The sequence below is a fragment of the Echinops telfairi genome, unplaced genomic scaffold (assembly GCF_000313985.2).
Source record: "Echinops telfairi isolate 266 unplaced genomic scaffold, ASM31398v2 ScPeMD7_8;HRSCAF=38, whole genome shotgun sequence".
NCBI lineage: Eukaryota > Metazoa > Chordata > Mammalia > Afrosoricida > Tenrecidae > Echinops > Echinops telfairi.
In genome coordinates this window covers 1,233,034-1,256,894 of record NW_022103905.1, presented here as the reverse complement: position 1 = coordinate 1,256,894, position 23,861 = coordinate 1,233,034, and the positions used below count along the sequence as shown (strand labels likewise).

The following is a 23,861-nucleotide window of genomic DNA, read 5'->3' as shown; positions in this document are numbered from 1 at the left end:
TCACACAGGCTGGTGTGCTTCTTCCATGTGGGCTTTGTTGCTTCTAAGCTAGTTGGCTGCTTGTTTACCTTCAAGCCTTTAAGACTCCAGACGCTATATCTTTTGATAGCTGGGCACCATCATAAGCTGAGTTTTTCAGCACCTTTTTATTGCAGTTTTTGTGATAAAATTTGCTGATATTTGGATTGGCTTATACTCGAGTATATACAGTATTTATTCAATCAAGTTTTGTTATTAAAAAGTCTTATTTGTTAAGCCATGTCGAAAATTTTAATTTCAAATATAGAATTAATGTAGTTCCTTAAGCAGCAATTTTAGGCCATAACCCTCTTTAAACATATAGTCCCACTACAAATTTCCTGTAGAGATGAATGCTTCAATTTTTTGTTTTTTGAGAAAGTAAACAATATTTGAGTCAAATTCTGTCATTTGACTCTAATTGTCTTCTTTACCTGTCACCAGACTCTATTTACTAACTTGATTCCTCTGTAAATTCATTACTGATTTCTTCATTTTTGTCTGTTTCTAAAACTAATGTCTATCTAGGGTCTTGGTACCAGTCTATAAGAGGAGCTTCTAAAAGTCCATGAGAAAATGGAAAAAAAAGATAATTGAATTTTTCTTTTTCTTTTTTGATAATTGAATTTTTCCATGAACTTTTTGAAGGCCCCTTGAAGTCTTCTTGGAGCTTACCGTATATACTCGAATACAACCCACCCTGAATTTCAGCTGAGGCACCTAATTTTACCACAAAAACTGCATTAAAAATGTTCTGAAAAACAGCTTATACATGAGTATATATGGTACTTATATCCTTAATTATCGCTTCATATTTTCTACTCTCACTCTTCTGCTCATCCTTAAAAATCAATAATAACTGAAGCTCCCCTTATGTGTCCTTGCTACTTCTGTGAAATATGTTCTACCTCCGTTTTCTCCTCTCCTACCTTCTCACTTGTAATTGCTCACAGGTTTGAGTGGAAGTCATACAGTTGCAGTAAATGTTTATTCAACACTAGAGCATTATAGATAATCATGATACTGGATATTGTTCAGCACCTACCCAGATCACATATTTTGTTGGAAGCTTTCTGAAGTCATCTACATTTATTATCTCAACTCTAGCTCCTTCTAAATTTGTTTTTTTAGAAAAGTCTCAGAGGATCATCAGCAAATTGAGAAGTATTTCCGAAGTGCTCATCTAACTTGAATTATCTAGCATTTTCTATTGAGTACCTTAATTTTCTTGAAACTTTCTTTCTCTGATTTTCATAAATTTATATTACCCTAATATTCACACTATTGATTGCCCTATCAATCAGTGATTTCCTCTCTAACTTCTTTCTGCTTGCTACATGAGAACATTCTTTCATAATTTCTTTCTTACAGACCTTTAATTTCTACCACTTCAATGTAATCTTCATTAGGAGGACTCTTCCAAACTCTAGTGTCACTCTTGTCTGTATGTCAGACAATTCTGCTTTGAGCTTGCACTTACATTTAAACTAAGATTGACTTGTCATCCTTTCCCTCAGTTTGAGTTAGCATTGTCTCTTCTCTCGTTCTTTTCATGTACTGCTATTCATACATTGAACCATGCAACAAATCTCAGAGCTACATTTTCTGTTGGTTAGTAGCATGTTTTGAAGGGGAAAAAATGATTGGAAATGCTAAATTGAACAGGATTCAATAGAATTTTTTAATCCATTAGTTTCTCAAAAATGTGTAATTAGTCACAATGCTAATTGCTACGAGGGCTGCTTCCCAATTTATTTGACCACGCAGTTTCTTAGTTATTATGAGAAACACCGTCTTAGATAGTGATTCCTCTACCATATTAACACAGGTTTGATAATTATACTCTAAATTTATTTTATAATCCAAACTTATTTACTATGGGATCATTCTTTTTAGCCCTGACTGCCCTTTCCTAGTTCAGATTCATATCTTCTTGTTAGTTTACTTATACCCTAACTTTATTCTTTCCAAGCTGCTGCCTTCACGACATTCATTAGTTCTTCTCAGTGCACCAGGTGCCATCAGTATGTTCCCACGGTGATGCATGAGAATGACCTGGTGATCTGCTCCTTCAATGTGTACAGCCTAGAAAACCCTATGGGGCAGTTCTTCTGTATCCTGTATTGTCCTCATGAGTTGGAATCCACTCAACAGCGCTACAATCCAACCTATAAACATTTGGTTTTCCTGCCAGAACAGGAATTGTATTTTCCCTTGTTTGTATCTCTGTTTATTCTATTTGTCTGCTTAAAATGATATTCTTCTTATCATGCCCCCCTACTTACATTCTACATGTTCTTTTAGGCCCCATTCAAAAGCTGTTTTTATAATAATGTCTTCCTAATTATTTGTGATTCCTTTCTTTACCCTTTTAGAGTTTATACCATGTATATGTTATTTAAAATATTCTTTGGTTGTATGTGTTTTTTTATCTAATGGTTTCTATTCATATGCAGATCCTTTAGAGCAGTGATTCTCAACCTTCCTAATGCTGCGACCCTTTAGTATACAGTTCCTCATGTTGTGGTGACCCCCCAACCATAGAATTATTTTCATTGCTACTTCATAACTGTTATTTTGCTACTGTTATGAATTGGATGACCCCTGTGAAAGGGTCGTTCAACCCCCAAAGGGGTCACGACCCACAAGTTGAGAACTGCTGCTTTAGATGTGGCCCTAGTAATATACTTAGTAAACAGAAAATTATGAATGTTGAAGTAGGTAACTTACCATCTCTGGTTTCCTTTTCCTCTTAGGAAGAACTCCTACTAGTAGCTTACAAAGAATGTCACAGAGCTGTGATGCGATGCAGTACAAACTTCGTATCTAGTGGCAGGAGTGTAGTACAATTGTGTGGTCATACTTTGAGAACTAAGTCCTACAGAGTATCTGAGGATCTTGTAAGCATCCATCTGCCACTCTCTAGGACTCTTGCTGGTGAGTATTTTGTTATGCCTGATTGTATTAGCTTTATTTTATAGATATTGAAAGTCATAGAATTATTCTATTCTTTTTTTTTTTTTAAGTAGTCATTTTATTGGGGGCTTTTACAACTCTTATAACAACCCATATATCCATCTGTTGTGTCAAACACATTTGTACATATGTTGCCATCATTTTTGAATTATTCTGTTCTTATTTCCTGCCCAATATATATACACACATATTCAGGCCAGGTACTGCCAGTAAGAGTTGTCACTGCCCTTTAATGAGCTGTTTTAGAGACAGTATCAATCTAGAAATGTTTGTTTACTTGGGCCTTTAGTGAACTGGCTCAAATGGTGAATTCTTGTTGTTTACACTTTAGGGCTAATTTAATAACTTATTCTCCACCCTCTCCCCACTCACACACAAAATTTAATATCTCATTGCTGGTTTTTAACCTTCCTTTGTGTCTGTTTCACCAGTGTACTTTTTAAATCAGACCTACATCCATTAGGATTTTTTAGCAACTTTCTTAAACCATAATTTATATACACTAAAGTGAACATATTTTAAGTGTACAGTTAGTTCATTCAGTTTTAACAAATATATATGCCCATGTAACACCTCCTCCATCAAAATATCAAACATATCCATCATCCCAAGATGTTACTTATTCTCCTTTTTGCCTTCACAGCCCAGGCACCCATTGATCTGATTTTCATCACTATAGATAAGGTTTACCTGCTCTAGAATTTGATATGTACATCTATATATAGATAGAAAATCATGGCACAGCTATAGAATTTTGTGTGTAACTCCTTTTGTTCAACATGGTTTTAATCTATGTTGTAATATCAATCAGGAGCACATTCATTTTTGTTTATGAGTACAGAGCTATTGTATAGTTCTACCACAATTTGCTTTTCCTTTACCTATTGTGATAACCACTTGAAATGTATCTAATTTATAGTTATTATGATTAAAGCTGATATTAACATTCATGAATAAGTCCTTTTAGTGCACATATATGTGTGCGCACATATATGTCATATATGTGCACACATATGACATATACACACATAATATATATAATATACACACACACACACATACATATATATTCATGTCTCTTAAATACTTAATCCTGAATACATAGGAGAGGAAGACTGAGTCATATGGTAGATGGATGTTTTAAATTTATAAGAAACTGCCAAACTGTTTAAAAATAGCAATACCATTTTACATTCTCACTACCAGTTTATGAACATTCAGTTGCTTCAAAGCCTTATGATTGCTAGTGCCAAGTTCTATCACAGTTTACTTTTACTTTAAAGCTGCTTGATTAATAAGGGCCGAATATTGTTTCCATGTTTGGTTATTGTCTCTTTCACACACTATATCTTTTAAAATGTTTCCTGAGCAACTAACACTTTCATGTGCAGAAACACTGCTCTCAGTCTCTGCATTTACTCCTAAGTAACTTACTAAAGATAGTTTATTCAGTTCTTGACATTGTGTCATTTTATTTATATATAAAAATGGGAATTATCTTTACTTCTTTTTATGCTTGATTAAGATCAGAATAATATTTCCACCTGTCAAGAAATATTATTCTTTTTATCGTTTATTCTCAGTGGTTTAAAAATGTAAAGATTCTTAGTTTGAGAGGCATAACAAACAGAGTTAGCCAGGCTAGATGTGGCAGGTAGGGCATACTTTGCTGACCCAAGTATTAGCGATAAAATGAAACTAAATTTAAAAGGTTAAAAAAAAATCAGAATAACATTTCAAGAGAAAACAAAATATTTTTACAGAGTATATCACCTTGCACAATGGTAGGATCTTATCTATAATAATAATATTAGTGTTTCAAAAATAGAATTCAGAAGTCATAGAGTACCATTTCTAAGTGCAGTAAACATACATTTAAATGCAAATTGACTTTCCAAACTTGATGAGTTAACTTGGAAACAAATAGACTGGCTTTAATTATTTTTTGTATTTCTCCTTTTTTAATTTTGTTTTTATTTTTAGGTCTTCATGTGCGTTTAAGTAGGTTAGGCGCTGTTTCCAGGCTTCATGAATTTGTGCCTTTTGTAAGTGACTATATGAAGTATATATTTGCATTTCTTCTCATGAACACTTTTCAGTTGCATGGGTGGGAAGGAAAATAATAATTTGAGACTCAACTGAGTTATTCCCATTACTAATTTCATGTCTATGTATAAAACTTTAAATCACAATGGCTTAGAAGTCAGCTAGTTCAAGTCATCTCATTTTTCCTCTAAAGACCTGTGAGAAATAATGCAGTTGACCTAACTCTGTTTCAGGAGGACTTTCAAGTAGAGGTCCTAGTGGAATATCCTTTGCGCTGTCTGGTATTGGTTGCTCAGGTTGTTGCTGAGATGTGGCGAAGAAATGGGCTTTCTCTTATTAGCCAGGTATATTTCTCACATTTATGGATGTATTTATTCTGATAGATATATGTATACAAAATATGTGTATGATTTTTTGGTTTTTGCTTTTATATCCATCTACTTGGTGTTGAATATTTTCTTTCTCTTGTATACGCCTGGAAATGAAAAGAAAAAATGAATAATAGGCATATCTCCTATGTATTTACTGCTTATTGTATCTCACTTATAAGAAACTAGTGTCTTTGAATGGATAGCGTAAGTAATATCAGTGGTACCACTAGAACTTTGCTATTAATATTTCTTTTCTGAGGATTACTTTACAAGAGCAGCTCTAGTTTTTTTACTACCTGTCCAAATTAAAGGCCATCTTATAATTTTATCTTCTATTTTAGAGCATTTGAGTTATGCTTTGCTTAAAAGATGGGGGTGGGGGACAAAGACTTGTAAAGATACCACATTGTAGAAAACTGGTCTTATTACTAATGATAGAAAAATTATCTATTATTTTTTAATTTTCACTTGTTTGTCAGTTTGTCGTACTGTGGTGGCTTGTGTGTTGCTGTGATGCTGGAAGCTATGTCACTGGTATTTCAAATGCCAGCAAGTTCACCCAAACCTGAGAGTGAACAGGTTTCAGCAGAGCTTCCAGATTAAGAACAGACAGCAAGGAAGGCCTTGGCTCCCCACTTTGGAAGAAGTCTTTGGAAACCTTATGCATAGCTTCAAAATATTGTCAGATTCTGAAAGCCTATACAAAGGAAACAGAACATTGTTGGAGATATTGCTGCAAATGGACTCGAAATGTGACTGAAAGGGAGATGATTTCTTGGAGGGGAGTTGACCGTGGTGACATGAGTCCAGTGAAGCCTTTGGAGTGGAGCCTTCAGGGTCTTCATTCCCTGACGGGGTACCACATAAAATAAAGAGAAACAGCTATAAAAAGCTTCTATGATTGGAACTTGGAATGTGCAAATTGTGAATTTAGGAAAATTGCAAGTGGTCAAAAACGAAACGCAATGCATTCAGATAGATATGCTTAGGCATTAGTGAGCTGAAATAGACTGGTATTGGTCATTTTCAATCAGAAAATCATGATTTACTATGTTGGGAATAATATAATCCAGGAAAAGCAGAACATTCATTGTCAGAAAGGATCTTGCTAAATCCATCATGAAGTACAATGCTATCTGTGATGGAATTATATATATCTGCCTTCGAGGAAACCCAATCAATACAGTTGTTATTCAAATTTATTCACCAACCACAAAAGCTAGTGATGGAAAAATTAAAGAATTCTACCAACTTCAGTTGGAAATTGATCAAACATACAATCAAGATACATTCATAGTTATTGGTGACTGGTATGCAAAAGGTGGAAACAGAGACAGAAGCAGTAGTTGGAAAATATGGACTTGGTGATAGAAATGAAGCTGGAGATCACATGATAGAACTTTGCAAAACCAAAGACTTGTTTATAGCAAATACCGTTTTCCAATAACACAAAAGTGATTATACACTGGACTTCTCCAGATGGAATTACACAGAAATAAAATTGAGTACATCTATGGGAAGATACGATTGAGAAGCTCAATATCAGCGCTAAAATCAGACCAGAGGACAACTGGAACAGACCATCAATTGCTCATATTTAAGTTCATGTCAAAGCTGAAGAAGTTTAAGTTCCCTGAAGACAAAATATGACCTTGAGTCTGTGGATCCAACTTTGTGAACATCTGAAGAACAGAGTTGACGCACTGACCACTTATGGCAAAAGACCTGATGAGCTGTGGGAGGACATCAAGACCATCATTCATAAAGAAAGCAAAAGATTTTAAGAGGAAGGAAAGAAAGAAAAGATCAAAGTGAATGTCAGAAGAGACCGAAACTTGCTCTTAATCGTAGAGTAGCTAAAGCAAAAGGAATAAAACATGAAGTCAAGGAGCCAAATAGAACATTTCAAAGGGCAGCTCAAAAGGATAAAGCCGAATATTATAACAAACTATGCAAGGACCTAGAATTAGAAAACAGAAAGGAAGAACAAGCTCAGCAGATCTGAAAGTGAAAGAATTCAAGAAAAAATCCACACCTCATATTGCAATTTTGAAAGATTCTATGGGCAAAATATTGAATGATACAGGAAACAGCAAGAGAAGATTGGAAAAATACAGTCAGTCACTGCACCAAAGAGAACTAGTTGACTGTCTACCATTTCAGGAGGTGGCATATGAATAAGAACCAATGATGCTAAAAGAAGTTCAAACTGACTTGATAGCAGTGGGTTTAGGGTTTTGCTTGATATGTTTTTTTTTTTCACCCTTTGATTTTTAGCTTATTTTTATCTTGTGGTCTCAAGTGAATCTCTTATAGGCAATATTTTGATAATTCCAATTTTCTTATCCATTCTGCCACTCTCTGTCTCATGCCAGTACATTTCATAGATTTGCATTTGGTCTAAATTGTGATAGGCATGGAGTTACTGCTGTCATTCTGTTATGCTTTTAAATATGCTGATGGTGTGCTTGTTTGGCATAGTTTACTGTGCAAATTCATGTTATGAGATTTTCTTTTCAGTTTTTTCATTGCTGCTGATTTTGTGTTTACAGAATTCTTACCATTTTCTTCTTTCTTCTCTTGTTAGAGAGTTTTAAATTTCCCTATAATTAATTTTTTCCTGTATGTTTACCTGCAAATTTATTGTTATCTTTCTAAATTTTAAAGTCTGTTCTACCTTAATATCTTGGTTTTCTCTCCATTTGGAATTTCTGTAATTATATCATTTGCTTACTGGAAAAAAAAAAGTTCAAACTGTACTGAATGCATTAGTAAAACACAAGGCTCCAGGAAGTAATGGAATACCCACTGAAATATTTCAGAAAGCTGAAGAAGCACCGAAAGTACGTCCTCGTCTAAATCAGGAAATTTAGAAGACAGCTACCTGGCCAAATGACTGGAAGAAATCCATATTTGTGCCCACTCCAATGAAAGGTAGCCAACAGAATGCTCAGACTATAGAACAATATCATTTATATCACAAAAGTAAAATTTTACTTACGATCATCCAACAAAGGTTACAGTGGCACAGTGACAGGGACTGCTGGAAGTTTAGGCTGGCTTCAGAAGAGGATGTGGAATGAGGGATATCCTTGCTAATATCAGATCTTGGCTCAAAGCAGAGAGTACCAGAAAGATGTTTACTTATGCAAAGGCATTTGACTGTGTGCACCAGGGATCCTCAAACTTTTTAAACAGGGGGCCAGTTCACTGTCCCTCAGACCCATTGGAGGGCTGTACTATAGTTTAAAAAAAAAAAACTATGAACAAATTCCTATGCACACACATCTTATTTTGAAGTAAAAAAACCAAATGGGGCAAAAACACCGGGCAGGCCCCATGTGGCCTGCAGGCCATAGTTTGAGGACCCCTGGTGTGGACCATAATAAACTATAGGTAACCTTGAGAAGAATGGGAATTCCAGAACACTTCATTGTGCTCATTTAGAACTTGTAAACGGACCAGTAGGCAGTTGTGCGAACAGAAGCCAGGAATACTGCATGATTTTAAATCAAGTAAGGTGTGCATCAGGATTGTATCCTCTCACCATACTTGTTCAATCTATATGTTGAACAAATCATCAGAGAAGCTGGATTATATGAAGAAAATTGCAGCATCAGGATTGGAAGGTTTATTAACAACTTGTGATATGCAAATGACACAGGTTGGCTTGCTGATCATGAGGAAGAATTGAAGCACTTGCTGATTAAGATCAAGGATTGTAGCCTTTAGTATGGATTACAACTCAATATAAAGAATACCAGATCCCTCACAACTGGACCAATAGGTAATAACATAATAAATGGAGAGAAGGTTAAAGTTGTCAAGGATTTTGTCTTTCTTGTATCCACAGTCAATGCTCGCAGAAGATATCAAAAGATGTATTGCGTTAGGTAAATCTGCTGCGCACAACCTCTTCAGAGTCTTGAGGAGCAAGGATATTTGAGGACTAAAGTGCACATGACCCAAGCCATGGTGCTTTCCATTGCCTCCATACGCATATGATAGTTGGGCATTGAATAAGGAAGACCATAGAAGAATAGATGCATTTGGATTGTGTTGCTGGAGAAGAATATTGTAAGCATCATGGACTGCCATAAGGACAAACTTCTGTATTGGAAGAAGTAAGGCCAGAGTGCTCCCGAGAGGCAAGGATGGCAACACTTCATCTTATATACTTTGAACATAAAGTCAGTAGAGAGCAGTCCCTGGAGAACGACATCATCATGTTTGGTAAAGTGGAGGAGTGGCAAAAAAAGAGAAAGGCCCTCAATGAGATGGATTGACACAGTGGCCACATCAATGGGCTCAGGTATAGGAAGAATTTTGAAGGTGGTATGGGATCATGCAATTTCCTTCTTTTTTGTATAGGGTTGCTATGGATTAGAGCTGACTCGATGGCACCTAACAACATCAATCAGCAACAACATTATTGTTTATTTCCTCATTTTTGTCAAGCCCTTAACGGATTATAGACCTGCAACTTCTTTGTAATCTCTAATGAGTTCTAGGGGTTTCTGGCTTAAAGAAACATTTAAGAATAGTTTTTGGTGTTTTGAGGGGGTCTAGGGAAGAAATAACTTAAGATTTAAGCCCAGAATTAGCATGTATACAACCTACATACTCATTATTCTTGTATAGATTTTTACATCCATTAGAATAACCATCATTTAAAGTTATAACTTTATTATGGGTTTATGCATAAGAACAAGTCTACCTGTGAATTTTGCTATTTGAAACAAAATAGCACTTTTAGCACCTGTTTGTTTCATAGGTGTTTTATTACCAAGATGTTAAGTGCAGAGAAGAAATGTATGATAAAGATATCATCATGCTTCAGGTACCTGTTTAAATTACTTTTGGTATTTGTGCCATGCTCTTCTTAAATTGTCTTTTTCCCTTAAATTCTTTTCCAATAATACATATTGTAGTTCCTTTTTTAGTGTTTTAGCTTAGATTATTTTCACTGTTAAAATTGATTCAGGCCACATAGAAATGGAAGGGTTATTTATTGTCTGTAAATAGTTCCGTTATAGACAGTTATTTCTCAATTTAGTATATGAGAAATATGTGCTGGATTTCTTTTACAGATTGGTGCATCTTTAATGGACCCTAACACGTTCTTGTTACTGGTACTACAGAGATATGAACTTCTTGATGCTTTTAGCAAGACCATATCCACAAAAGACCAGGTAAACAACAGAAAGTGATAAGTGAAATAATTCCAAAGGGAATATTATTGTTACTCTTTTAATCATATTTTAAAATTTCTTTATGATGTCTACTTCCAAAAATCACATCTATACATGGGACGTGTGTGTGTGCATAGACATATACTGGAAAAATTAGAAAATAGATATAAACAATGGAAAAGCAAAATCCCATGAAATACTACCTTCTAGAAATGATCATTTACAGATTTGGTGTCTGTGTGTTTAAAGCAAAAATGGGATCATTCTCTATGTGCTGCTTTGTAACTTGCTTCTTTTGCTTATCAAAATAGTATACCAAGTTTTTTCTTGCGACTAAATAAATATATAGCAGCATTATTATTTTTAAATACGTCATGGTATTCCAGTGTATGATTATATTACAAGGGGACGGAAATTGAAAAATATGTGGGACTACCAGCTGCTCTAAAAGTGACCCCATTAGAAGTTTCTGAATAGAATGCAAGAGAAAAGTAACAAATATATATGTATGTAAATGTTCAGGTCTGGAAATGAACCACATGGCGTAATTTCCGATACACAGTAAATGATGAGCATCATAAGGTCTATGAGAACCTCATGGGAACAGTAATACTTGTTAGGGACACACACCTTAGAATAATCAGCCATTTGAGGGCAAATGAGAAGCCTTTACCTAAGACCAAAGTTCAGGAAGAATAGATGAGGAGGGAAAAGCACGAAGAGGAAGTAAGGTAGTAGGAAGTAGGATACATGATGTAACATTGTGGGACTTGAAATCTAATAGATAAAATGTGTATGCATTATTGAATGGAAAACGGATTTGCTTTATAAACCTTGACCTGATGGGAAAAAAATTTTTAATTGTTGAAAAATTCCATTATTTTTCTGTTCAATTTTCCCACAAACCTTTTGAGCCCCTTATATATGCTAGGTCCCCTGTTATTATTAGATTTGGGGCTTTATAAACCTCTTTGTACCTAAAATACTGGCACACTTGTGTAATTATTCTATTAAGCTAAATTCTAGAAGTAGATTTGCTGGATATAGTTGCATGCCCTTTTTAAGACAATTGAGACAGATTGTTAAATTACTCTCAGAAAAAAATTGTTTTAATATAAGCTCTTTCCAGCAATCTGTGTATCTATAATGGCACTGGTATTAGAATTCTTTTTGGTCTTTGTCAGTCTGATAGTTCAAAGATGGCATTTCATTTTAAATTGCAGCTTTTCAGTTATCAGGAAGCCTGGCCTTTTTATCCATTTGGTAATGATGGATCGGGTCCTTTAGTTTCCCTTTATTCTGTGTGTTTGGTTTTTTTTTTTTAAAGCTCTTTAATTAGTAATGATACTAGTCTTTCATCTACTATATTTGTTACCCTTTTCACAGTTTTTACTTTGTCTCATGATATTTGTCAAATCTTTTTTGTTTTAATATTTGAAGTATTAGCTTATAAAATAGCCCCTGGCTACTTTGAATTTATGAAATTATATGACCTATTCTTCCAAATTAGGAACCATCTATAAGTGGCCAAGAGAAGGATAAAAAAATTATCATGCTAATATTTGGTCATGTTTTATACTCAGTAAAATTGAGTGTCTGACCTTTTCTTAACCTAAGTAGAAGAAAAGCGAAAAACTAAAATTAGTTTGTTGATGTAAGGCTATATAAGGAATAATAAAAATAAAGATGATAATAATATCTGGCATTTGTATTTGAGTATTATATGTACCAGGTATTGTGAACCATATTGAATTTGATGACAAAAACGGGGTTTAATCTCAGAGCTATCTGTTGCTGTGGTCTGAAATAGTATGCTAAACTGGATGGAAGTGCATGTTTTATGGAGATTTGGGATTCTTATGTAATTAACTTATTCCTTTTCAATTCCATAGGATTTAATTAAACAATATAATACACTAATAGAGGAAATGCTTCAGCTTCTCATCTATGTTGTGGGTAAGATTAAACATGTTCTCAAGTGAACGGTGATTACATTTTTAAAAGTACATTAGCATGAACTATAATTTACCATTTTATTCCTCTACAAAACATATTGTGTAAAATATTAGAGTGATGTGATTGACTTAAAAGTTTAAAAAGCTACCTTAATTAAAAAAAAATTTTTTTTAAGGTACAGATTTAACAACTTTTTATTGTCTTGATATTTAATTGTTTGGACTCCCTTTAAAGGTTTAGGAATATGAAAATTACAACTTTCCTCTAGTTCCTAAATGTTTCCTCTCCACCCCATCATGACACGAATTCTACCTTGCAAGTCTGGCTAGACCAGAGGTTGTACACTGGTGCACATAGGACCTGGAAATACAGGGAATCCAGGGCGGATGAGCCCTACAGGACCAGTGGTGTGAGTGGCGATACTGGGAGGGTAGAGGGAGAGTGGGTTGGAAAGAGGGAACCAATTACAAGGAACTATATGTGACCTCCTCCCTGGGGGACGGACAACCGAAAAGTGGGTGAAGGGAGATGTCGGACAGGGCAAGATATGACAAAATAACAATTTAGGAATTATCAAGGGCTCATGAGGGAGTGGGGAGCGGGGAGGGAAGGGGAAAATGACCCAATGCCCCGGGGGCTTAAGTGGAGAGGAAATGTTTTGAGAATGATGAAGGCAATGAATGTACAAATGTGCTTTACACAATTGATGTATGTATGGATTGTGATAAGAGTTGTATGAGCCCCTAATAAAATGAGTTAATTAAAAAAAGGTTTAGGAATATAATTATCACAGATAAAAATGTAGATGAAAAATACTTACATATTTATAGATATAATTTACACATATTTTAATTACATTTATCTTTGAGGGAAATTTGAATATAATCTTGGTCTAGGTAAAATATATTTTATTGTTATTCTACTAAGTTATAATTATATTGGCCACATTCAACTTACGGTAGGGGGAAAATGTCTTTTGTCAGGTATAATGTTTAGCAAATTATTGTTGACATTGCCTTTATTTATTTATTTATTTTGATGTTATCTACTCACTATGGGTGTATTTTCTTGCAGACACATTTGTAAATTCGTTTGACCTACTGAACACAAATACCCTCTATATTACATTTGCTCCTGTGTGTGACAGCTGGAGGCGTCCAGTGCCATCATTTTGTTCTTGGCTTCTTTTTCTGACCTTTGTCTCTTGTGATGTACTTTTCTACATTGGATGCTTTTATTGTTCAGTTTTGAAAACATGGTTAAGTAAATTTTGGCCCCTCTCATCATTTCTCAGTTTAACGCGGTGCTCTTAGCATATGTGCTCCTGGTGGAGAGAAATTTAAGTAGAAAGCAAATCATTATTTCTCTTTTTCTTTTCATTATTTCTATTAGGAGAGCGTTATGTACCAGGAGTGGGAAATGTGACCAAAGAAGAAGTCACAATGAGAGAAATTACTCATTTGCTATGTATTGAACCTATGCCACACAGTGCCATTGCCAAAAATTTACCTGAAAATGTAAGTCCAGACTTATTTCTTTTTGTTCATTTAATTCAAGACAAATCATCTGTCCTTTTTCTTTCATTGGAAGCTACCTGTTTTAGGTCAGTATATTTGGCAAAAAGTGTGATGTTATTATTTTATAGACAGAAACCAATAGACCTTTCGTTCAATGATAAGAACTTTGATTTGGGCTTCTGGGCATTTTAGAAAATGTTTTAGAACAAAAAACTCCTTGACTTTTGTTTACTTTAAAATAGTATTGTCCAGAGGAAAAGGAAGCTCCATTAAAATACTGAGACTCACTCTTTGGATGTTGTATTCTTCAGGTCTGAAGCAGACATCAAGAAAAAAAATGTATCTATGATTGTATTAAGGAGACTACTGTGCAAGGTTGAACTGGTGGAAGGTGAGGGAAAGAGGGTTTAGTAGAGGCACCCTAGACGAGCAGGCAACTTAGGAAGGCTTGGCACCTACCCATGCCTCCCAATTGAGCCTACATTAATATTTTTGTGTGCTTTCTGATGGGGAGCAACCAATAGGAAGCATGCTCTGGTGTGGCCAGAGAAAACAGGTGAGGCCTTTGGTCAATTCAGCTCGCTCTTTAGGAGAGCTAAAGGCTATATCCTCATGGCCCACATGCAGTATTCATGTTTTTGTATCTGCAACTATTGAATGGTCTTAAAGATTGTGAGTCTTATATTTTTCCTGTGATTTAATTATGAGTTAGAACAATGATCCTTAAAAGGAAATTAAACTTATTTGGGTTCTTTATAGATAGTATAAATGGTTAATGCACTGAACTACTAACCAAAAGGTTCAAGGTTCTAGTTTACCTAGAGCTGAACTTGGAAAAAAGGCGTAGTGATCTGCTTTTGAAAAATCAGCCATTAAAAGCCCTGTGGAACACAGTTGTAGTCTGATACATGTGGGATCTCCATGAGTCAGAATCAACCTGATGGCAGCTGAGTTTGAGACAGTGTGTTTTACTAAACAGCTATGCCAGAAAAGGAATAAGCTAAATTATTATTTCTGTGAAATAGTGGAAATACTGTTTTAAGTTTTTTCAATACTAAAATAAGCAAATAATTATAAAATATGTGATTGTAAAACACCTAAAATCATTCCTTTACTACCAGTGGCACATCATATTTTATCACATGCCCCTCTCCCCCCGCAAAAAGTTTTCGGGCATACACTAACATTTTACCGCTCTGTTGATTACATTTTGTCTTTCTAAAGGTGTTCTAATTTCTCAAGTTCTTTAAGACTAGGAATCTATGAGCTTACTCTAGTAATTTGACTAGATCCTTTCCTGATTTTAAATGACTTCTTGAAAAATAGTGTTTTCCTTCTAGAAATTTAGGGAAATAGGAAAAACCATGAATTGCAGAAACCTGTAATGAAGGGGCTTCAAAAGTTTATAGAAAAATGGGACTGAAAGATAATCAATTTTTTCATGAACTTTTTGAAGTCCTTTGTGCATATTAGTACATTTGCATATGTGTTTCCATTACTTGATTGTCATTTTGTTGTGCCATGGTGGCTTGTGTGTGGCTGTGATGCTGAAAGCTGCATTGCTGACATTTCAAATACCAGCAGGGTTATCCAAAATCAATAGGTTTCAGCAGAGCTTCCAGACTGAGAACAGACAACGAAGAAGGAATAGGCTGTCCACTTCTGAGGAGTTAGCCACTGAAAACCCTATGAATAGAATTAAAACAATGTCAGAGATAGTACCAAAAGATGAGCCACTCAGGTCAGTGGGCATTAAAATTCTGACTGAGAAAGAGCTGCCTTTCAAGTAGAGTCAACCATAATGAGTATAGCCTGTGGGAAGAAAGCCTTAGGGAGCTCATTTGCTGATGGGGCACAACTCAAGGTAAGAACAAACATCTACAAACATCAATTAATAATTGGAAATCATTAGGGTAATTGGAAATCATCAAAAATGAAATGGGATGCCTAAAGATTGACTTTTAGGTCAGCAGTTCTCAACCTGTGGATCGTGACTCCTTGGAGGGTCAAATGACCCTTTCACAAGGGTCGCCCGATTCATAACAGTAGGAAAATTACAGTTATGAAGTAGCATCAAGAATAGTTTTATGGTTGGGGGGGTCACCACAACATGAAGAACTGTATTAAAGGGAGGTGGCACTAGGGAGGTTGAGAACCACTGTTTTAGGTGTTAGTGAGTCCCCAAAATGGACCTGTATTGGCCCTTTTGAAAAATCAGAAAATCACATGGTTGACTATATCAAGAATGACACAATCAATCAAGAGGAATGGCATTTCATTCATTGTCTAAAAGGACATTGCAAGATCTATCTTGAAGTGCATTGCTGTCTGTGATGGGATAATGTCTTCCCATCTCCAAGGAAATCCAGTCAGAAGAACTTGTTCACAGCAAATACCTTTTTTTCAGTAACACACAAGGTGACACAGAGACAAGGAAGTCATATTAACTATATCTGTGGAAAGAGACAATGAAGAAGCTTAGTACCAGCAGCAAAAAGCTGTCTGAGGGCCAACGATGGAACAAACCATCCATTGCTCATGTTTAAATTAGGGTTGAAGTTGAAGAAAATTAAGTCCACAGGAGCCAAAATAAGACCTTGAGGATATCACCCCCCCAAATTTTGAAAGTCTCAAGAACTAATCTGATGCATTAAGCTGCGATGATAAGCTGTGGAATGACATAAAGAACATCTTCCATGTAGAATGCAAAAGGTCATTAAAAAGACAAGAAATAAAGAAAAGATCAAAGTGGATATCAGAAGAGACTATGGCATTTCTCTTAATTGTAGAGTAGCTGAGGCAGGAAGAAATGATGTGAAGTTAAAGAACTGAAAAGAAATTTTCAAAGGGCAGCTCAAGAAGACGACATAAAATATTTTCATGAAATGTGCAAAGGCCTAGAGTTACAAAACCAAAAAGGAAGGATATATTCAGCATACCTTAATCTGAAAGAATAAAGCAAAAATTAAGCCATGAGTTGCAGTATTGATTCTATCAGCTAAATATTTAATGATGTGGAAAAGAATACACAGAAATTGTGCCAGAAAGAACTAATTGATATTTGATCAAGAACCAAGAAGTCCAAGATGCACTGAAAGCATTAGCCAACATCAAGGCTCTAAGAATTGATGGAATGCTAATAGAACTGTTTCAAAATCTGATGAAGTGCACTGGAAGCACTCATCAAAGCCAAGAAATTTGGAAGACAGCTTTTAAGCCTACTGACTGGAAAAGATACATATTTGTACCCATTCCACAGAAAGGTAAATCAATAGAATGTAATTTATAATCCATATAATAGTGAAGATCATCCAATAACAGTTGCAGAGTACGTTGACAGGGAGCTGCCTGAGGTCTAGGCTGGATTCGGATATCAGATGGATCTTGGCTGAAAGCAGAGAATACTAGAAAGACTTTTACTTGTGTTTCATTGATTATGCAAAATCATTGGACTATGTGGTTCATAACAAACTGTGGATAGCTTTGAGAAGAATGGGAATTCCAATGCACTTCATCGTGTTCATGCAGAAACTTGTACATGGATCAAGAGGCAGTTGTGTGAACAGAAAAAGGCCATATGGCAGAGGAAAGGTGTGTATCAGATTTGTATCCTATCACTATACTTACTCAATCTGTATGTGGAGAATATAATCAGAAAATCTGGATTATACGAAGAAGAATGTAGTATTATCATTGGAAGAATGCTTTTTAACAACATGTGACACGCAGATCACAGCCATGCTTGCTGAAAATGAGAAGGACTTGAAGTACGTGCTGATGAGATCAAGGATTACATCCTTCAGTATGGATTACAGCCCTATGTAAAAAAACAGAGTCCTCACAATTGGACCAATGGGTAGCACCATGATAAATGGAAAAAGATTGAATCTGTCAAAGATCTTTCTTGGATCCACAGTCAATGCTCATTAAAGCAGCAGGCAAGAGATCAAACTACACATTCTACCACGTAAATTTGTATAAGACCTCTTTAAAGTTTGAAAAGAAGGATGTTACTTTGAGGACTAAGGTGTGCCTGGCCACAAGCTATGGTATTTTTTAATTGCCTCATATGCGTGTGAAAGTTGGACATTGGCTAAGGAAGACCTTCCCCAAAATGATACATTTGAATTATGGTGTGGAATAAGAATATTGAAAGTACCATGGACTGCCAAGGGAACAAACAGATCTGTCTCAGAGAAAGTACAGCCAGAATGCTTCTTAGAGGCAAGGATGGTAAGACTTTGACTTTTTTTTTTTAAATCATTTTACTTGGGGCTCGTACAACTCTTATCAATATCCATACATACATCCATTGTGTCAAGCACCTTTGTACATTTGTTGCCCTCATCATTCTCAGAAAACATTTGCTTTCTACTTGAGCCCCTGTTATCAGCTCCTCATTTTTTCCGCTCCCTCTACACTCCCCACCTCCCTCATGAACCCTTGATAATTTATAAATTATTATTATTATTTTGTCATATCTTCCACTGTCCGGCTTTGACTTAGCATACTTCAGAGCAAACAGTCCCTGGAGGACGTCATGCTTGGTAAAGTGAATGGGGCAGTGAAAAATAGAAGACTCTCAAGATGGATTGACACAGTGGCTGCAACACTGGGGTCACACATGAGAACAATTATGTGAAGATGTCAGAACCAGGTGGTGTTTCATTCTGTTGACTCAACAGCACAGAACAATAAATGTGTGTGTTTTGCTCTAAGTTACTAGTTGAATCCCTATTTTATTACCTTGGTTTTAGGAATTAATATAAAACACCGAAAACTAAACTGATTGCCATCAAGTTAACTGCAATTCATAACAACTGTATAAAACAGAGTAGAACTTCCTACGGTTTCCAAAGTTGTATATCTTTATAAATACAGTGAACCCTCGCCACTTCGCGCTTCGACTTCCACGGCTTCACTCTATCGCGGTTTTTGCGTAACAGTGTATGCTCTGTCATTACTGCCACTGATTGGCTCATACTGTACACGCTTCTGTCTGCATCTCTACTTATCAGAGCTACGTATCAGATGCATTTTTGCTTTTGTACAGTGTACTGTAATTGTTTGCGATTTTTAAGAAATTTTATCTAAACCCTATGATGGCTCCTAAAAGAGCTGCTTCTTCTAAGCCTTCTGACAATAAAAATAAGCGCCAGAGGAAGATGCTCACCATCCAGGAAAAGGTAAAACTTTTGGATATGATCAAAGATGGCAAGAAAATCGTGGAGGTTGCACGCCATTTCGACTTGAATGAGTCTTCCGTTCGCTCCATCCGTAAAGAGGAAAAAAACATCCGTGCTACGGCTACTTTCACTTTCAACAAGGAAGCAAAGCACATCATGACAAGTCGTAATACTGTAAACTAGATGCCATAAATAATATAATAAATAATAAATGATAATTGTAACGTCCAAAGTGTTACTGTATTTTCCCTTTTTCGTTTAATAAATTGGGTAATCCGATGTAATGGTGACTAAAGGGTGTTTTTTCATGTCCTCTATGCTCTAACTACGAAAATATTTGATTTACAAATAAGGAATCCTACTTAGCGGAATTTCATTTATCACGGTAGGGTCTAGAACCGATTAACCGCGATAAACGAGGGTTCACTGTACTGACTACTATATCTTTCTCCAGCAGAGTGGCTAGTGGGTTCAAACTACTGACCTTTCAGTTAGTAATGCATCACGTAACCCGCTCCAGGAATTCATGTGGAATAGGCTTAAATGTGATGAACATTCTACATAAAGAAAAATGTCTTTTCTCTGGATAACAATACTGTGTGTGCAAATACACAGCTAGTTGCAAACTGATAGAATTTCTTCAAGAAGTTTATATGATCTGTTAAGAAACTGATCTTCCAAAGTAAATTGCTCCTATATCTTTTTTTTTATTGTTTATGAAACACTTCAGGGATGCTGTTAAAAATATCTTTCAATTTGCAATGAGACGAGAAAGTTATATGAAAGTAAAAATGACAAAAATGTTGTTTCAACAGGAAAATAATGAAACTGGCTTAGAGAATGTCATAAACAAAGTGGCCACGTTTAAGTAAGTACTTAATAGTTCTGCTATTTTAAAAGATAGACTACTCTTTGCACTTGTACCATAAGTACTTGGTAGACATTCTCAAGTTCTTGTCTGAACTCTTAAGAACAAGAATGGACTACTGACAAGCAGGGGAGAATGAAGGGCACATGATAGACACTTAGCACGCGTTTGTAAAAATGAATATTTTTGGCAGGTGAATGAAAAATAACCATTTGTAATATTTAGTGATTTTGGTAGTAAGCAAGCAAATAAAGCTTTCTGAGAGTCTCTTTCCCATTAGTTCTGAGATATGACTTCACTATAATTCATGAGTTATGTGTTAATTGTAGGCTTTTATCTGGTAGAGTTAAAACAATATTTTGCTATTCTCAATAGTTTGTAACTTTCATTTTATTTTATTGAAATAGTATGTAACTTTTATTTAATGAAGTACTTATTTAAGAATTGAATAGAAACCCAAAGCTATTTAATATGCAAAATAAATAGTGATGTCCTTTAGATTTTGGCACTTTTTAAAGCTGTCTAGAGGCTGCAACATTTTCAACCACAGTTTGCTACTCTTTGAGATTTGGCTTTAGACAATGCAATGAGCTTTAATTAAGCAGGCAACCTTTAGGCTTCAGAGACCAAAAAATAACCTTATGGTATAGGATCAGGTTTAGATATGTAAAATAAGATACCCCAGATTTACTTTAATTTTAAATTAGGAAACACAGTCTATCTATTATTAAGACCTTGGACTCACAATGTAGGTTTTTAGTTTTGCCTTTGAAATGAAGTTTACTGTTTGCATTCAAGTAAGCTGAAGGAGTTAGATTTTTTTCTTTCTTTATTTTGAGTTTGTCAGTTTTCAGATTAATGTTTTGTTTGTGTACTCTACTTTTAGAACATCATAGTTCATTTGTATTTTCCATTTATATAGGAAACCAGGTGTATCTGGTCATGGAGTATATGAACTAAAAGATGAATCATTGAAAGACTTCAATATGTACTTTTATCATTACTCCAAAACACAGCATAGCAAGGTAGGAAATAGTATCTTTTTTGATAAAAATGTTTTGTGCTTTCTAACTCTGTAGGGAAATGCTGTGCTAGCTCTCAATAATAGAGACCATTAATTATCCAAGTTATTAAAATTGAACCAATGTTATTTATTCACATTTTCCCAATTATACCAAAAATGTTTTTTTTATAACTGATTTTGGAGTAGGGAGAGTTAGTCAAGGATCATGTACTTATTTTAGTTTTTATCTTACTTTTCATCTCTAATTTGAGGAGCCTCTGCCTTTTTTGCCTTTTATAATTGACATTTTTATAGTGTGCAGGGAGAATTGTACTTTGAAAGATCTTACATGCTGTGTCTCTCTGATTGTGCTTTCATAGTTAGAGTCAAGTTCAACAAATTTTAGCAAGAATTCTACTTAAGTGATATAAATTTCACATTGATTCACATCAATAGGCACAAAATGTCTCTGCCCTATTAGTGATATTAAGTTTGATCACTTAGCTAAGGTGACAACCTGGCTTTGTCACTATACAATAAATAATTTCCTGCTTATGTTCACAGCACCCCCTACACACAGTAGCACTCAGTAAATATTGTTGAATGAAAAAATGAGGGCTAAATTCTACTTGCATGGCCTCTGTAAGTATAGCCACTTTGTTTCTGGGACAGGATAGAATTTTAAATGCATTTTTCAGAACCAGAAATAATATTAGTAGGCTGGTGAGTCTTTTCTGTCTGCTTCAAATCTTGGCATTTATTTCATGTTTACCAGTCAATATACTTTATGGTAGTTTTGCTTTTTTAAAACAGGCTGAACATACACAGAAGAAAAGGAGAAAACAAGAAAACAAAGATGAAGGTAAAAAGTGAGATTCTGAATAGATTCATGTTCAGTGGCAGCAAAGCGTATATTGCTTTCTTTTTGGTTTGAGTCTGAGCCTTTTATGTCTTCATTACATATTACTCATTGGTGGTATAATTTTTAATGTATAGCTATTGTTGGTTGTTAGGTGCTTTTGAATAGGTTCCAACTCATAGCGTCTGTGAACAGAACACAAACCAAAACACCACTTGGTCCTCAACCATCCTGACAGTGACGCTTGTGTTTGAGCCATTGTTGCAGCCACTGTGTCAAACCATCTTGTTAAAGGTCTCCCTCTTGTTTGCTGTCCCTCTACTTTACCAAGTGTGATGTTCTTTTTCAAGGATTGGTCTCTTCTGATAGCATGTCCAAAGTATGAGATGAAGTCTCACCATCCTTCTAAGGAGCATTCTGGCTATACTTTTCCCATGACAGATTTGTTTGTTCATTTGGGCAGTCCATGATGCTTTCAATATTCTTTGCCAGTTCCATAATTCAAATTTTTTTTTCTTCTTCTTCATTGATTCTTCTTTGGTCTTGTTTATTCAGTGTCTAACTTTCTCATGCATGTGAGGCAATTGAAAATCCCGTGGATTGGGTCACGTCACCTTCATCCTCAAAGTAACATCCTTCTTTTTCAGTACTTTAAGGTCTTGTGCATTGATTGGGAGTCAAGGAAGATGAAATTCTTGACTATTTCAATCTTTTCTCCATTTATCATGATATTACCTGTTTGTACTATGGAGAGGAGTTTTGATTTCTTTACACTGAGTTCTAATCCATACTGAAAGCTGCAATTGCTTCAAGTTCTCACTTGCAGCAAGTTTGTGTCAATTACATATCACAGGTTGTTAATAAGTCTTCCTCCAATCCTGATGCTGCATTCTTGATATAATCCAGTTTGTATTATTACTTGCTCAGTGTGGGGTTAAAGGGAAGAGGGAACCCCACAAAACATCACAGGTTCGGTAGGTGCAATTGTACAGCGATAATAAGTAGAGATTATAGTAAAGTCATGGAGAGCATGAGAGTTAAAGGATGGAGTCAAGTAATGGAGTCAGACGCAATTCATGGTAGCATTGCTCACCTCAGCTCCGCTTGATGGTCCTCGTGGAGGGGTCTTAGCTGTCAGAGAAGAAGCCGCTGCCTCGTCCTCCTTAGCCACCTTCTCCAGCCACCCTCGGCCAGCCACCCTCCTCCCGAGAACCAGGGAGCCTCCTTATTTATTGCTAACCAAGCATCATATCACTTTAGGGGGATCTGATTACAGAGTCATACACCACAGAAAGGGGCAATACCATTCATTCTAGAACAAGTTTGATCACTCTGATGTCTCATAGAATAAAACAGACAACTACTATTCTGGGAGGCATGCAAGTCCCCTGATAGTGGACAATAACCTAAGTCACCAGGAGGAGTAGCAACATAGGCAATATAGTCACTAGGAGGGGGATGACCTAGGGGTGTGCCCACATTTGTTGTGGGATAAACAATGGTGTCTGCTTGATCTAGACAGCTGATAATGGCTACCTAACCTTGGTCATCCTTGGGCGGGTTTGCCCTCTCTGGTATCTCCTGCAAGTAAACAGACCACCACTATCCTTATCAGAAGGGAGTGGGTCTTATTTAGGGTGAGTCAGACTAATAGTCTAGCCACTATAGATGGCTGATGTTAAGGAGAATAACCTCTGACCTACTTTTGCTGATCACCTATTGTACAGTCAATCTTAAGCAGCTAAGTCTGGTACATATTTTGGGGAGACAACTTAAGAGAAATCCTTCTGTTCCTCACAGCTCAGTATACAGATTGAATAAGTATGGTGAAAGTATACAATGCTGACACACACCTTTCTTTCTTTTTTT

The 23,861-nt window shown here is 35.7% G+C and overlaps 1 protein-coding gene across 1 annotated transcript in view; it reads left to right on the top strand.

Annotated features, from left to right (window-relative positions):
* Positions 1-23,861, top strand: part of UBR1 (ubiquitin protein ligase E3 component n-recognin 1) — a 154,738-nt gene that overhangs the window by 64,669 nt on the left and 66,208 nt on the right. The window contains exons 15-24 of the mRNA XM_004709383.2: positions 2,775-2,955; positions 4,978-5,039; positions 5,274-5,384; positions 10,186-10,251; positions 10,502-10,603; positions 12,496-12,559; positions 13,952-14,076; positions 20,078-20,130; positions 21,053-21,155; positions 21,947-21,995. Coding sequence (XP_004709440.1) covers positions 2,775-2,955; positions 4,978-5,039; positions 5,274-5,384; positions 10,186-10,251; positions 10,502-10,603; positions 12,496-12,559; positions 13,952-14,076; positions 20,078-20,130; positions 21,053-21,155; positions 21,947-21,995 — 916 coding nt within the window. The remainder of the gene's footprint in view (positions 1-2,774; positions 2,956-4,977; positions 5,040-5,273; positions 5,385-10,185; positions 10,252-10,501; positions 10,604-12,495; positions 12,560-13,951; positions 14,077-20,077; positions 20,131-21,052; positions 21,156-21,946; positions 21,996-23,861) is intronic.